At 39.2% G+C, this 16,459-nt stretch overlaps 1 protein-coding gene across 1 annotated transcript; it reads right to left on the bottom strand.

Moving 5' to 3' along the window:
- Positions 1 to 521: 521 nt before the first annotated feature.
- LOC142835606 (uncharacterized) lies at positions 522 to 15,682 on the bottom strand. The gene is made up of 8 exons (XM_075949206.1): positions 15,048 to 15,682; positions 12,900 to 12,933; positions 11,078 to 11,135; positions 10,463 to 10,495; positions 9,658 to 9,807; positions 2,819 to 3,245; positions 2,398 to 2,634; positions 522 to 1,796 (listed from the first exon to the last, which is right to left on the bottom strand). Exons 1-7 carry the CDS (start codon positions 15,145 to 15,147, stop codon positions 2,435 to 2,437), a joined length of 1,002 nt encoding a protein of 333 aa, XP_075805321.1. The 5' UTR covers positions 15,148 to 15,682; the 3' UTR covers positions 522 to 1,796; positions 2,398 to 2,434.
- Positions 15,683 to 16,459: the final 777 nt, after the last annotated feature.

Raw genomic sequence — 16,459 nt, 5'->3', positions numbered from 1 at the left:
TCCCGGATATTGGAAGTAGACAAGATAGCCAGGCAAAAATTGAGAGCTTGCGGGTAGGGGTAAGGTGGGAGTAAGGGGAGAGGGGAAGAGAGAAGTGAGAAGGGAAGGATGGGGAGAACTTGGGGGGATGGGATGGTTGAGGATGGAGGAAGAGTGGATATGGGAGCAGGGAAGTATATATCTTAATTAAGGGAGCCGCAAGAGAGTGGACTCTAGAGAAGTTTCCAGGTATCCAAGGAGATGCCCCCAGCTTGTTCCTTGAGCAGCTGAGGGGAGGGCGCCTGAACTGGCCCTATCCTATAGCCACACTGATGAATATCTTGCATATCACCATAGAACCTTCATCTGGCGATGGATTGAGATGGAGACAGAGACCCGCATTGAAGCACTGGACTGAGCTCCTAAGGTCTAAATGAGGAAAATTTCTAAATTTTATAAAATATTTCTGACAGATTGTCACTTGAAAGCCAATGTAATAACATCATAAAAACATCATTTTAAAGGTGTCTAATATCTTTAATTTTTCAAAATAATGTACAACAGGTTAATAGGTTTTTTAGAATACTACAAAAGGAGGTGAACTAAGAAGGAACTAGATTGCTATATGCTACCAGAAATACATTATAATTTATTTTTATGATATATTTTGATAGTATTCTTTCCTCCCCTGCAGTATATTCCACATGCTTCCTTAAAAATACAGTTTTAAAATCATGCATTCTGACTACAATTGAGCTCATTTAAAGGACCAGGTATTTTAATTGTACATATATACATACATAACCCCCTACACACATATGCCATGTTGATTTTCATATTCTAATCCTAGCTGGGCCTCTTAGCCTCAACAATTCTCAGTGGAATTTTTCATTCCTGAATGTTGAACAATAGGGTGCTAAGGAACCCATACATATCTATATTTGTATTCATAAAGATGTGGCAAACTCAGCATCTAATATTTGTCATCTTTTGTTACAAATGAGCAACTCTACTCATTTTCTGAAAATCTCATGAAATTCATTCTAGGCAGAAATTGATTTCAATATTTTATCGGATGGCAGAATAATGAATTTATTGACCTCTTGGAAATACTTTTGACCCTTTGCTCCTTTCAACTCTCCATTACAGATCCTTAACCTCCCTTAGAATTCCACACAACTAGGAGGCTTCTGATCAAGGATTAAGAGAGAAAGTCCAAGTAGCAAAGTGTTTCTGTTTATCTTTCAGAATTTATCAGTATGTTCCACTAGATAAAGTCAAATTCCTATTGAATTGTGTATCCCCTTGAGTTGTGTCCTCTCTCTGGGGATGCATGTACAGTACATGTTTAAATAGGTGAATGAAAGTTTAGCAAGCTTTACATGTACTGAAAGCATAATAAGGTCTATAGAATTAGATAAGATTTAATGTTTTAATGCCTGGCCAGTAATTCAAGGAACAAAACACTATATGTAATTTATCTGCAAAAGTGGTGAAAGATAGATGTTATGTCTCCCTCCCTTTTTTAATAACTCACTTAGTCCAACTGATAATGTCCACATGCACTTGGCTGTGGGGGATCCTACTGGAAGTCTTACTCCTTAAGATAAATGACAAAAAAATGGGATGGGATGGAGGCAGAGGACAGGGATGGGGAAGATATGAGCAACATGGATGATCTGAATTACATACATTAAAATGTCAAAGAGTAAACTGAAAATATTCTTCAAACAATAAAATGAAAGAAAACCTTAAAAAATATTTCTAACAGCTTGTCATTTGTTGACAGGAGCTCCTCTTAGGTTGTTCAGCAGAAACTAAAAAGAAAAGCAAGAATTATCAGTAGTATCAAGAACATCATTGGTGGCATCGTCAAGATAAGCAGTAACAGAGGCATCACCCGTAGAATCCTATGTAGCGTCATGTCACAATGAGTATCATTGTATTTGAGAACGGTGAGAATGTGGAGTCTTGTTTCATTGGTTTTATTCTCAGAGGTTGTTTCTTTTGGGGTGTTTGTTTCCAAAACACTGCTGTCCACATAAGTCACAGTGTATGGACACAAAAAAATAACAACTAATATCTAACAGTTACATTTCCCTGCTTAGCCATTCAGAAAATACAAGTTTCACATTAAGAGTGAAAATCATTTCCTCATTCCAGCATGGGAGGCAAGTGTGTGCTTACCAACTTTACTTGATCAGTTTGGTTGGACTAAACTGAATTGGTAATTTTATGTGATGCATTTTCAATATGACTAGAAAAGATAATCATTTTTTCTAGTTATAGGTAATATCTAAAGAGTCCTATACAAAGTATGAAATTTATTTATCATCATGCATATTAGAGCCAAAGAGAATTGGATTTCCCACACAGAAATATTTATCTATTTTAAGACATTGGTGTGGTTTACCTTACCTTGTTAAGCTCCTTTAACTTTAACTGTGCAGGATTTCTAAATTAGGTTCCATATCCACGGCATCGTCAAAGCCACCAACTGCAGCAACCACATTGACGATGTTAGGAGGAGCAAGGATGTGGTTGCTGCCCAAAGTAGAAAAACCATGACAGGAGTCTTCGCTGCATAGCTGGTGCCATGAGCAGGACTTGAAACAAGAACCCGCATATGAGCATTCTGAGGGTCCAACGCGTCACCTGGGATACAAACAAGAGCAGATTTCTGGTCAGTAGTGAAGCTAAGACACTGTGTTCTCTTCTAAGCAGGTATCAAGAACAGGGTCAGAATGTTGCACAGGGTCCATGGTATCACCAGTGTGGCTACCAGGAGCAAGCTCAGGGACAGCATGTGTTCTCCCCATTGCATGCCCAGTATAAGTACCTAGAGAAGGTGTGTGATCCACGCTGGTGTTGTTAACAGTAGTTTCCTTAGATGACGATGACTGAAGATTGTCACCTGTTTCACTAACGCTGGTGGTGTTAACAGTAGTTTTTTCAGATGGCCGACGATTGTCACCTCTTTCACTAACGCTGCTGGTGTTAACAGTAGTCTCCTCAGAAGACTGACGATTGTCACCTCTTTCACTAACGCTGCTGGTGTTAACAGTAGTTTTTTCAGATGGCCGACGATTGTCACCTCTTTCACTAACGCTGCTGGTGTTAACAGTAGTCTCCTCAGAAGACTGACGATTGTCACCTGTTTCACTAACATGAGAAGTTGATGTGGCATTGGCATGGGCAGGAGGCTGGGGCACGATGTCATGCATATTGGATGGAGGAAGGAAATCTTCTCCCTTCTTTGTTTCAACCTTTAAGGAAATTTTGAGATGTTAGATTTCATTGAAAATCTCACTTATTTTTGTTCATTTTAGAACTTATCTGTTAATGTCAGGGTCTTGATTTAGAGTCCCCAAATGTTTATTTTCTCGGGCTAATTTTATCACTATAACCGCTGATATCCTGAAACTTTTGCTTCCATTGGTTTAGTCAAAGGCCCAGAGTTTGAGAATCTTAAAAGGGGATCTATTCAGCTTTATGCCTTCTTTTCTTCTGTTCTTTGCTACCTCTCTATAATGGAAAGATGGAAAAAAAGACACAATGTGTCCTCTTCTGTCTTTATGACAAGGATTTTACATTCCATCCAGATTAAGAAAATGTGACAATCGGGGGCTTTGGAAACAAAAGGAACCTCGCTCTTCTGCACCACACTACTGCTTTCCCCATGGCTTTCACAATTGCCCATTAGGTTCCCAGGATAACAGAATAGTGAGGGTGACTTTTGAAATGAATGAATAAAGTGTGCCACTTCCCACAGTGGATGGAAACTATGGGGCTGAAGGAAGGGTTCTGGGAGATGCCATCCAAACTGTTACTCCTTAGCTATGACTCTTTTTATATATGGCTGATGAATGTAATGGACTCTTCCAGCATCTCTGTGGTGGCTTGAATGAGAACAGACTCATGGGCTCATATATTTGAATGTTGGTTTCCAGGTAGTGTAACTATTTGGGGGGAAGGATAGGTGGTGTGGCCTTGTTGGAGGAGTTGTGTGGTCTTGGGTTTCAGAAGACTGGTGCCATTTCTAGTGAGCTCTTGGTTCCTTGTATAGATTTAAATGTAACTCTCAGCTGCTGCTACAGCACCATGCCTGCCGGCCTCAATCATGGTGGTGATGAAATTGTATGTATCCCATTGGAACCATGTGCCTTACTAGAACTGGATGGAGGTGGGTGGTCCTTGGACTTCCCACAGGGCAGGGAACCCTGATTCTCTTCGGACGGGCGAGGGAGGGGGACGTGACTGGGGGAGGGGGAGGGAAATGGGAGGCGGTGGTGGGGAGGAGGCAGAAATCTTTAATTAATTAATAAATAAATATATTTAGGAAGTGCCAGTTTTGAAAATGCATTTGATGCTGTTTGTCAGAAGGGGAGCCTCCCCAACTTTTATTCCAAATACAACTAATGATGCTAGGCCTTAATCATTCATGACATCTCAGGGAGACTCCTAACTTAGCAGTCTATGTTTACCTTTCTGTACCAGGTTTGAGGAGGATTTGTGCTACTTATGTGAAATACTCAAACGTTCCAAAGCTTACCAAACATGATCAAACAAGGTAACGTGGAGATGGTAAACAAAATAGCTTGAGAAGCATTGTTTGTAAAGGAAAACATATGAGGAAGTAACATACTACATGTGTGTCTGAACTGCTCAAGGGCATCATGTAAAAATGTTCAGTTCATTTGTTTCCTTGAGAATGATGAGCGTGAACACATCAAAGCTCAAGATTTGTGAGCCTTAGACACATTTTCACACGCCATATGTTTCACTCATTGCTTCATCATTAACTAAATATGCTTAAGCCAGTTATAAAAAAGAAATGAAAGGGCCACATGGTACAAGTATAGTTTTCCAGGACACATGTCACATGGAAATTAGAAACACTGAAGATGACTGAGAAGACCCTGAAAATATTTTCCTTATATGTTAGTTACACAACAGGAGTGCCAATCAATATATAGACACTATTTATTATCTGAATAATCAATATTGTATCATCCTAAAAATTACTATTGGAGTGTGTGTTTGCTTGTGTGCTTGAATTAATATGCCTGTTTGTGCTATGCTAGTGCATGTGTGTATACGTGCATGCATACATGTGTGCGCGCACGTGTGTGTGTGTGTGTGTGTGTGTGTGTGTGTGTGTGTGTGTGTGTGTGTGTGTGAAGGGCAGAGGATAACCTTCAGGAGGCGGCTCTCTGCTTTCGCTGGGTGAGACAGGGTCTCGCAATGTTTCTGTGCCTCTGTGTGTTCCAGTCTGGCTGGTTTGTAGGTTTCAGAGCTATTCTACTCTCTCAGCCTCCAATCTGGATTTAGGGGTGTTGAGATTACATATGTGAGACACTTGTTGTTTGTTGTGTTATCTGGGATGGAACTCCTATCAATAGGATTGCAATGTAAGGGCTCTGATCTGCTGGCATATGTGTGTGTGTGTGTTCTAGCTTTTTAATGAAAAGAAGTATGTGTGAGAGAGGAGAGAAAAACAGAGATTGAGGTATTGGTTTTTTATCAGTTCAGAATGAAGATGGAGAAAAACTCATTGTGATGTGAGCTTTTTCTTTCTCCTAAGCTAAGCATCATCTTTGTGCCTTTGAAGCCTGTGTCATTTATCAGCGTGTCTGACTGTAGCTCTTCATGAAGACTTCTGCTTAGTATTCTGTTAGCATGGGGAACTGACATTATCTAGATCAGGTGGTGACTTTATACTCATTACACTGCAATCACCAGGCAATGGGTTCTGGAAAACTCATGTGTTACTATCATTTTATGCAAATCTAACATCACAAAAGTGATGTCTCTTTTTATTTCAATCACATCTTTGAAGGATAGAAACAACTGCCCTTTCACTTTATTTGCCTCAAGAATATGCTAAGATCTCATTTCTATTAGTGATATTGTGGTTTGTATATTGTGGCTTGTATTCTAATCCTTTGCATATCCAAGATGTTGGTCCCTTCACGCCAAGGGGAACACTCCATGGCCGCCACACTCATCACATTACCATTTACTTTCTGTATCAAACTAAAATTTCGACATTAGTCTAAAATTTGCATTTGTATTAATCATGTCAACTTATGTGCTAATGATTTTTCACTGATATCTTGGAAGATGTCTGGCAACTGAATGTCTGTTTATTAAAATCACTTGAGATCTGTCTCCCTGCTAAGACCTCCCTTGACCAATTACTCACTTTGATCATACATAATAACTAATATTAATTTAGAAACCAAGTTGGATTAAGCTTAAAAGAAAGAACTTTTGAGTTTGGTTCTGACAATATTAAAATTACAGTTACTAATGGTTTTATTAAGTGTCATAATTAAGTCAAGTCTACTCCCATCTCTCCTATTGCTGAATTTAGATGCTTCAAGGTAACTAGCTAGTTGTTAGCCATTTGTTTTTTTTTTTTGTTGTTGTTGTTTAATTTTTATTTTATTTTATTTTTTTGCTTTTTCGAGACAGGGTTTCTCTGTGGTTTTGGAGCCTGTCCTGGAACTAGCTCTTGTAGATCAGGCTGGTCTCAAACTCACAGAGATCTGCCTGCCTCTGCCTCCCAAGTGCTGGGATTAAAGGCGTGGGCCACCACTGCCCAGCTTGTTGTTATCCATTTGTAATGGAAACTGGCAATTGGTTAAGTAGGGGATACAAACAGAGCGAGCTCTTCTGCTTGTTTATACCTTCTGAAGGTTTAAAACACAAAAGAAAATTGTTCATTTCCTTTACATTTTCCACTTTTCTCAAATACATATTTTTGAAATATGACCAGATAATTCTCTGGATTTCCTCAGTGTCTGATGTTATGTCCCCCTTTTTATTTCTGATTAATTTGGATTTTGTCTCTCTTTCTTTTGATTAGTTTGAATAAGGGTTTGTCTATCTTGCTGATTTTCTCAAAAACCCATTTCTTTGTCACATTGACTCTTTGTTTCATTTACTTTGTTTCTATTTTATTTTATTTTATTTCTTTTTTGATTTTCGAGACAGAGTTTCTCCGTAGCTTTTGGTTCCTGTCCTGGAACTAGCTCTTGTAGACCAGGCTGGCCTCGAACTCACAGAGATCCGTCTGCTTCTGCCTCCCGAGTGCTGGGATTAAAGGCGTGAGCCACCACCGCCCGGCTTGTTTCTATTTTATTGATTTTAGTCCTCAAATTGATAATTTCCTGGTATCTACTCCTCCTGGGTGAGACTCCCCTTTTTGTTCTAGAGCTTTCAGGTGTGCTATTAAGATGCTAGTGTGAGATTTCTCCAGGTTCTTTATGTAGGCACTTAGTGCAATGAATTTTCCTGTTAGTACTGCTTTCAAAGTATCCCAAAGAATTGGGTATGTCATGCATTCATTTTCATTAAATTCTAGGAAGGCTTCCTTTATTTTTCCTTGATCCAGGGATAATTCTGTTGAGAATTGTTCAGTTTCTATGAGTATGTAGAATTTTTGCAATTAGTGTTGTTGAATTCTAACTTTAACCCATAGGTGATCCAATAAGACACAGGGTTATTTCCACTTTTATTAATCTGTTGAGATTTGCTTTGTGATCAAATATGAGGTCGATTATAGAAAAAAAACCCTGCAGAAACAGCTGACCCAAGGCTGTGGGAGCTCACTGGCTCCTGACTGACAACTAGGGAACTGGCACAGGACCAAACTCTGAATGTGGGTGACAGTCATACGGTTTGGTCAGTTTTGTGGGTCCACTGGCAGTGGGTCCAGTATTTATTTACCCCTAGTGTGTGAACTAGCTTTTTGGAACCCATTCTCTATGGAGGGATACTTTGCTCAGCCTAGATACAGGGAGGATAGCCTTAGTCCTGCCTCAAGGGATATGACAGACTTTGTTGACTCCCCATGGGAGACCTCATCCTCTATGAGGAATGAATGGGGAGTGGGGGAGTGTGGAGTGGAGTGGTGGGCAGTTGGGAGAGCAGGTAGAAGGGAGGGAGAGCGAATTGGGATTGGTATGTAAAATAAAAGATTGTCTTAAAGAATAAAAGAAAAAGTAAAATAAATAAGTAAAAAACAATGAAGGCTATTACTTTTATAGTTGCTGTGACAAAATATCTGACAGAGATTATTTAAGCAAGGGAGAAAGGCTCATGGCTACAGGGAACTACTGTTTGCCTTCCCTGCTCTAACTGACTGGCTTTCCCTGCAGCAGTTGAAGTAGGGAAAGCCAACAGGGAAGCTTTGTCTGTGGCAATGGTCTATTGCTTCTCACATGCTGGTAGACAGGGAAGGAGACAACTCAGAACTGATTCCAGAAGTAGTGATAACCATTAAGACCCACCACAGACAACCTTCTGCTAACCAGACCAAATCCCATCCCAAAGGTTAACCAATCTCCTAAATTGTAACAAAGTATTCAAACACATGATATCCCTTCTCTCTCTGTCACGCTTTTTCTCTTGTTTGGTGGTGGTGGTGGTGGTGCGGGTGGTGCTGGTGGTGTGTGTGAGTGCTATAAAATTTCAGTCCAAGTGTAAATCAGAGAGCCAGTGTGATGGCTAAATGGATGAAGGCACTTGCCAGCATGACTGACAACTTGAATTTGATACCTGAGCCTGAAATGAGAAAACTTACTCCTATATACATTATCCTTTGACCTCCACACTTCTGCTTGGTGCACATGTTCCTTGCCTCCCCCCTTCCTTCAAATAAATAGAGACCAGGGTGTCCTTGAACTAACAGAGAACAGTCAGCCTCTGCTTCCTGATTACAGGGATTAAAGGTGTGCACCAACATGCCCAGCCTCCTATTGCTCTTTGTGCTGCCTCTGTGTTCTCTAGATTTCAGTGTGTCAAAGTGGCCTAGGGCTAGCAGTTTAGTAAACATCCTGAGACTGACTACTCATTTCCACTGATGATATACTCTTTTTGTGTACCAAACAGATTCATTCTGGGGACTGGAAAGATGGCTCAGTAGTTTATGACACTTGTTCCTCTTGCAGAGACCTGGACTAGATTCGAGCACCCACACATATGCTGACAACCATCTGGAACACCAAGTCCAGGAGATCGAATGCTGTCTTGGGTGTCTGTGGGCAGCACACACACAAGGTGAATGGAGAGAATGCATGCAAAATATTTATACACATAAAATAAGTCAGTTTAAAACATTGTATGTATGTTATGTGCACTCACGTTGACAGTAACGACTCCAGGAGTCTTTATTTTTTATTCTCTGTATTTCATGAGTCCTCCACAACTGTGATAAAAGTTACTCACTTTCTGATTTTTGTTTCCATAGTCTAATTTGCTATCACTTACACCTTAGAACAGGGATTCTCAACCTGTGAACCCATTTGGGGATCCTAGGACCTTTTTACAGAGATCATCTAAGGCCATGTGGAAACACAGATATCAGCATTATGATTCATCACATTAGCAAAATTACAGTTATGAAGGAGCAGCAAAAATCATTTTACGGTTAGGATCACCACATGAGAAATTGTGTTGAATGTTCACAGCATAAGGAATATTGAGGACTACTGTCTTAGAAGGGGACAGGCTCGCATGGGTATTCATAGGAATGAGAGTATGACGGAGGTGAAAGGTATGTTCAAGGCTTTGTCTTCTCTGACATGATTTGCAACTATACAGACTCAGAAACACAAAGTCAACATTCTCCTCACAGGCAAATATGTTACTTTTTAAATTAATAGGAATTACCATCATGCATGATTTCTTTTTAGAGAACTCAGGCTGTGCCTCTCCCAGAGTACTTAGGTCTATCATTGATTTTGATTTGCTAAGACCTGCTTGGTCTTGCTTCTTCATTGCAGCGTTCTTTTTGGAATACAAACTTTGTTTCTCTATGATCTGCAAGGAAAAGACAGAGGATCAATTTTCCTAGTTTGATTAGGAAATGAACTCTTGATTTGGGGTGCACAATATCAAAACTACTTTATTCCGTACTAGCTAGATTGAGAAAATCATGAATTTGAAATTTGGCCTTTCCCTGTGATTGAGACTAAACTTAACTCACTATATTTTAAACTTTCTGAATCTTATTTGAGATGATGATTACTTTTAATAGCCCCCCTTCATCAGTGTTTCTCTTCTGTTTGGGAGGCAAAATGTATATTATTTTCAACTTATAAATATACTCTCACTTACTAGTGTCCTCCATATCATAGTATCTATGAAACTGCTTTATAGAAACCCATTTTTCTGCTGAGTCCCATTCAAAAGTCATTAATATTCAACTTCTGATTCACACAACACTTACTCTAAGGCTCCAGGTTACAAACAGGATTCCTAACCTCCAGTAGCTCACAGTAATGAGGTCACTTTACTATGAGCACATAAATGCTAAGTATAACCCTAAGATATTTTAAATAGGTGAACATGATACAAAGAATCAGAATATATATTATTGTCAAATACAGAGCAAATATCCAGAAACCAAGGTGTTACTATATGGTATTGAATCTTCACATCTACAATTGCTGGCTAATTGGGGAAAAATACTTACCGTGTACCTGGAGGAAGAGTTGTCAATATCCTCCTAGTGGAATCAAACAGAAAACAGACTGTAATCTCTTCATAATGAAAACTTGGTTGAACAGATTACAAATAGCTAAATTACCAAAATTTCTTGCTAATGTAAATACAGAAGAAAAGAGACAAACAGAGGAGATGCTTTTATCTGTGATCCTGAAATAGAAATATCCAAGGGAAGAGAAAACCTACCTGCAATTATGCTGAGAGAAAAGGCACCTGGCTGATGCCTGGACCACTACAATAACCGGACCCTCTAAACTGTATTCAGATGTATCACCACAGTTGTTTTTAAAATCAGTCTAATGTGTATCTATTTCTGCAAACCATCCTTGATCAAGCACCAGGCATCTTCTAATATATGAGAACTGCACTCAATCTTCCCCTCCCTGTGTTTCCAGTTCATTCTCTTATTGGGCCACTGCTATCTGCAAGGACTTACTGCTCACTGGAATTTATAGAAAGGATGGTTCACTGATACCAAACACTTTTCTCTGACCAAATTTCCATATAAAACTGTGATAGGTAGAGTACTGCTGCATTTTAACAAAATTCATAAGGAAACAAATTTCACAAAGGAGAATTTTACCTTAATAGCAGAGGTGGTGGCCGTGTCCTCTGTTGTAACATGAGGGTTTTCAGAGAGCCTTTAGAGTAAAAACATGCAGTGAGGGGTGAATTTGGTCCTTAGAGCATCTCTCTTGAAAGATTTGTTATCTGTGCACTAAGTGACATTTTTGCATTTATGTAATTCAACGTTGACCCCCGTTTTAAAAAGTTTTTGCTTTGGCAGTTTCAACTTGTCTCAATCTATGTAACATTCAGTGAAGACTCACTCATAGTTCTATTTAAAAATGAAAATTTAAAAAGCCAGTGGTTTGGGAGATGGCTCAGTCAATAAGAATGTTTGCTGCCAACACAGATCAACCTGAGTTTGAATCCTCAGCATCCACATAAAAAACTGGGCATGGACACATGCACATGTACCCCAGTACTGTGGGTGGAACAGGTTACCAATTGGGCTTGATGGCTGCCAGACCAGCTCGAGGGTCAGTCAGAGATCTTATGTCAAGTGGATAAGTTAGAGAATGATGCAAGACACCAATATCCTCCTCTTTCCCTCATGTCTGCACAAAAAAATATTCAAAGCACGCAAAAGGCACAGACACATGCACACATGCAACACACACATGCAACACACACACACACACACACACACACACACACACACACACACATCCAATCACATAAGAGGGGGAAATGGCGAGTTTTGCACACACTTGTTATGATGCTTGCAGTAACTGATTGTTTTGAGCACTTAATGCTCCTATTTCATTTGTTCCCCTAAACCTAAAGTACCATGGCCTGTTTTTTGTAAAAAAAAAAAAATTAGGCATTTCATTTCATAGCACTCTCTTCAAAGAGTTGCTTTGTGAAAATATGAAATGTACTCTATGTCTAAGCATTAAGTTGCCATCAATCTCAGAAGTCATCATATTTTGGGGCCTTGAAGATTTGATAGTGTGTCCACATGCATATGTTGAAACTCTTTATACTCAAGAGTATTTCTGAGTCATTTTATAGGACACTAGGGAGCAACACTGTCCCCTCAGCTTTGATTCATCTGAGCTACAGCTACAAGTTCCTAATTTCAGGGTTTTTGACTGGCAAACTCTGGAACAAACACTTTCTTTTTGTAACTTCCACCTACCTAGGGATTCACCACAGAGGTGGAACTCATTAAGAGGGAAATAAACCTGCTAAACAGAAGCATGTCTATAAGGCCATTCTGAGGTGATTTTCTCAGCAAAGTCTGGGAGAGTTTTGCCCACACTCTTCCCAGCAGACACCTTGTCCCAAACATACTAATAAACAGGATCAACAGCCTGAAAACTAATATTTTTACATATATGTAACTGCATGTTATGTGCAGTGTATTTGTAAGTATGTATGATTCAGATAAATACGTGCCAGTGTATAGGTGTGGTGACTGGAGTACAGACTTGGGTGTCGACCCTCACCCTCAGCCTTAGTTATATGGCTGAATCTCATTCATGAATGCAAGCCCCAGGCTAGCAATCCAGGCAAGACATCCAGAAAATGTGAGAGTATGCTCTGTCTCCACCTGCAATCTCACCAGGATTTTAGAAGCGCACAAGACTAACAGGCCTCATGTGGACCCTGGGCATCCATCTCCCATTTTCCCATATGCACAGCCAGCATTTTATCTGCTGAATCACCGCCACAGACAGGGAGTCCTAACAGCATTGCACACTGTATCTGAGGAATAATTCAGCTTTCATTAGCAAATAATCAAGAAGCTAAAATTGTCTTACACAGAGGAAAACTTGGTGCCAGCTTCTGAACTTTATATTCTCTACATACTGTATTTAAAATCCAGACATTCTTACCTGAGTGGGATTTGGTCTTGATTTCTTCCATTATCTACAGAGTAGAAAGGCAAAATATGTTATAAGCAACTGTAGAAAAAAGAGCATTGAATGCCAAGGCCAATGCTTCGTTACTACATATACTTTGAATCTGTGTAGCCTTCAAGGTGAATACTGATTTATAGACAATATAAACAAGGATAACTCTTAATTTACATTTATTTGTATGTTTAAAATACAGAGACAATTTTATCAAAAGTCGATACTAATAATAAATTGGTATACAAAATACCTATGATCATGAGAATTATCAGAGAAACTGACATCTTAACCAGAATCAATATCACAAGCTGAAATGTTAATTGGTAGCACAGTGTTGCTGCTGCTGGATTTGTCTCTGGACTAGTGGTGTTAGGAGAATTGTGAAAAGAGCCTCTCTAAAGATTAAGTTGAACTTATTTCGTTGAAGATGAAAATTCCAGACACAGGGAAGCTAAGTCTATGAGGACCGCTCTTTGCAGCATAGCAAAAGTTAAGAAACACAGGTAGACCAAGGGCAAAGAATTTCCAGATGCCAGGGTGGCAAAGCTACAGAGAGAGAGGGGGGGGCATTGTGTGTACTCTCCTCAAGTGCTTCTGAGGAAGCTGCAGAAGCCCCTCAGTTCTAGCTTCTGGTCCCTCGCTAACAGGCAGTGCAAAGAAGCTCAGCACTAGCTGCTATCACCTCCCATGGTAAGAGCTATGGGAAAGCCCCCTGCAGTAGTTATGCATCCTGAACTGTATCTCCAGGGCGAGAAGCATGGAAGAAACATGGGGGAAAAGCAGCAATTCCATGGGAGTAGTACCTCACAGGAAACGTTTGTGTCCACACATACACAGCTTCAAGTGAGCAGCTTTCACTGCATGCTAACAGCCCGCCCTCTACAAAGGAATAGAGCAAATTTTTGCTTATTTCATTCACAGTATGGGAACTGCAGTATAACCTCCTTGGCATTGCCTATGGCTGAGGCAGAGCATTTGTCCCACCAACAAATGGACTGCCAGTGAGGCTTAGCATGTGAGAGACCTCCATCAACCATCGTCACCACAAAGGAAATTTAATGTGGAAATAATGTAAAGGACAGTCACCCACATTACAATAATACTGACTCTTTTCAATAAAGTCTTTCAGACCCTCTACACTCCATGTACTCCTATTCACTTGATGCTGTGCTCTCTATAGGCAAGGTAGGTGTGAAGACACTGTGGTGACAGCGGAGAGCCCAAACTCTGTAGTGTTCCTCCCACTCTTAGAATCTTATCCAGACTCAGTGGACCAGTCAGTGCTGTCCCCTGCAGAATGATGCTCTTTTCTCAGCCTTCCTCCTACTGTGGTGAATTGTTCTGGAAATTATGTCTATCAGCATATAAACCAAGTATCACCATATCCTACACTAATAAAACCAAAGGAAAAAGGTGCTGGCAGTATAGCCATTAGGGCGAGCACTAGTCTAGAATGCTTAGAATGGCAATGTTCAATCTGCAGCACTGCCAAAGGATTCTAAGTCCAGTTTTTAAAAAAGTTGACCAAGCCTATTATTTCTTATGCCAAGAAATAGTCAGATTAAATAGCAGATAATTAAAGATAAACATAAAACCATATGTGAATTTTCTAATATGTCCAAGTAGAGAAATTATAGAAAGGAACAAAACCCATAAAAATGTAGTTAATTTAGTTCTCAAAATCCTTAATGAAAGTAATTGAATACTGTATTTCTGTTTTTTGCATGATCACCTTTCATTGACACTAATATATATGTAGCATAAATGTAATATATTTATCAGAAAAAATGAAAGAAAAATTCATTTTATAACAAGCAAAATTGCTGTCACATAATTCTATAGGACACATACTGTGGACTAGTTAGAGGTCCTTTTATTTATACAAAGATACTGTGTGCATCAGAGGCTCATGTTAAATAAATAAACATGGTTCAGATAATATAGTTTGATGCTGAAATTTCTCAGAAAATCATTTCTGAAATAATTTTGAATGTGAAGAACATTAGGAAGCAAATTTTAATAAATGAAATTACATTTATATCTTATTTACTTTGTTCCTTTTTTGAATGAATTAAGTTGCTATTGAAACTAGGGAAGTAGCAGCAAAGTATTCATGATTACTCTTACCTCCACTGATCTGAAGAGACTTCTTAAGTATTGGTTTCAGCTCTCCAGGTGGTCGTATGCTGCTGTTGCATATTTTAAAATGTAATATTTTAATATTCATACAAGAACATTTACCAAATGCTTTGATTACTTGCTGTCTGATTTCCTAACATACATTAGAGATTTACAGTCAAGCATTAACTTGTCCTTCAATCAGTTGATTAGGTTTGGAGACACTTTTTTAAAACTTTTCCCATGTGAAAGAAAGGAAAGATTTAGTCAACAGAAATTAGTCCATCGAAAGCATAGAAACACACGAGGGAGAGAAAGAGAGAAAGACAGACAGAGATAGAAAGAGAAAGAGAGACAGAGAGAGAGAAAGAAAACACAAAGACAGTAGTTTCTTTCTAGCACATTTTTTAAAATTGTAGTAACTGATGGTCACTCTTATGCTCAATGTAATTAGTACCCCGATTCCACTTGTCATGTCATCATCTGCTCCTAGAGCATCACAGAACCCCTCTCTCTCAGGTTACTTTGTGGGCTCTCAATGCTTGTGATGCTATCTCTCACAAGGTTTGTTTGTGGACCATAGAATAGATTCCTGCTTCTGCTAGCACTCTGACAAGATATCATGGCCTAGGCTATGCTCAGGCTGTCCCTTAGTAGTCCATTCATGAGTGAATCTTGAAACCACAATAGGCCTGTTCCTATGCCAAATGAGCATTGCTATTAACTTAATGAGATAAAAATATGAACAAACAACAATAAAACTCAGTGGATAATTTCGGGTTATTAGCTTGAGACAGTTTAGAATTCCTAGTAGAAGAGAACATGGTTTTTACAAGGTGTGTCTTTGAACAGTTGTAGCTACGGTAATTTATGAATCTACACTTTGGACCTTTTAACTTGGAGTAATTTATTAAGAAATAATTAATAATAAGCAATTTACTAATGTGTATCAAATGCTTTATGATACATGTTCCCACAAATGATAACACAATTGTCCTCTATTATGGAAGTAATCAATTAAGATGAGCACAGAACTAGCTTGACATACCACCTTTAATTTTCTGCCAAATCAGTGTCTGAAATAGCAGATCACTGACAGAAGGGGCCGTTTACTCTATGTTCATGTCCTACTGATGGGGAAGACAAAGCCCCTTTTATAGACACATAAAGAGTAAACATGCCACAGTTTGGCTCTCTACATCCAGATAATCTACTGAGATCCAGAGACTTCATTACTGTAGAAAACAGCTCACAGGAATGGAGAAGTGATGGATGGAGCACTGTGGTAGGAGGAAGGCATGGGATCTTCCACCAACTATGAAAGGGTGCTACACAGAACAAAAGGGCCTCTGAATGTGGAGATGGTGTCAAAGGAAGAAAGTAATTTGTTGGCTTCTTGTAATACTGTGTGATAATGCAGA

This window comes from Microtus pennsylvanicus, chromosome 15, assembly GCF_037038515.1.
Source record: "Microtus pennsylvanicus isolate mMicPen1 chromosome 15, mMicPen1.hap1, whole genome shotgun sequence".
Lineage (NCBI taxonomy): Eukaryota > Metazoa > Chordata > Mammalia > Rodentia > Cricetidae > Microtus > Microtus pennsylvanicus.
This window is presented reverse-complemented; position numbering and strand designations above follow the sequence as displayed.

Excerpts from the sequence above, each read along its gene's own strand:
- LOC142835606 (XM_075949206.1), bottom strand. The coding sequence starts at position 15,147 with ATGAATATTAAAATATTACATTTTAAAATATGCAACAGCAGCATACGA. Across the intron at positions 10,496-11,077 it reads CCACCACCTCTGCTATTAAG|GAGGATATTGACAACTCTTC; the intron begins GTAAAATTCTCC and ends TGATTCCACTAG. Across the intron at positions 2,635-2,818 it reads GGATCACACACCTTCTCTAG|GTGACGCGTTGGACCCTCAG; the intron begins GTACTTATACTG and ends TTTGTATCCCAG.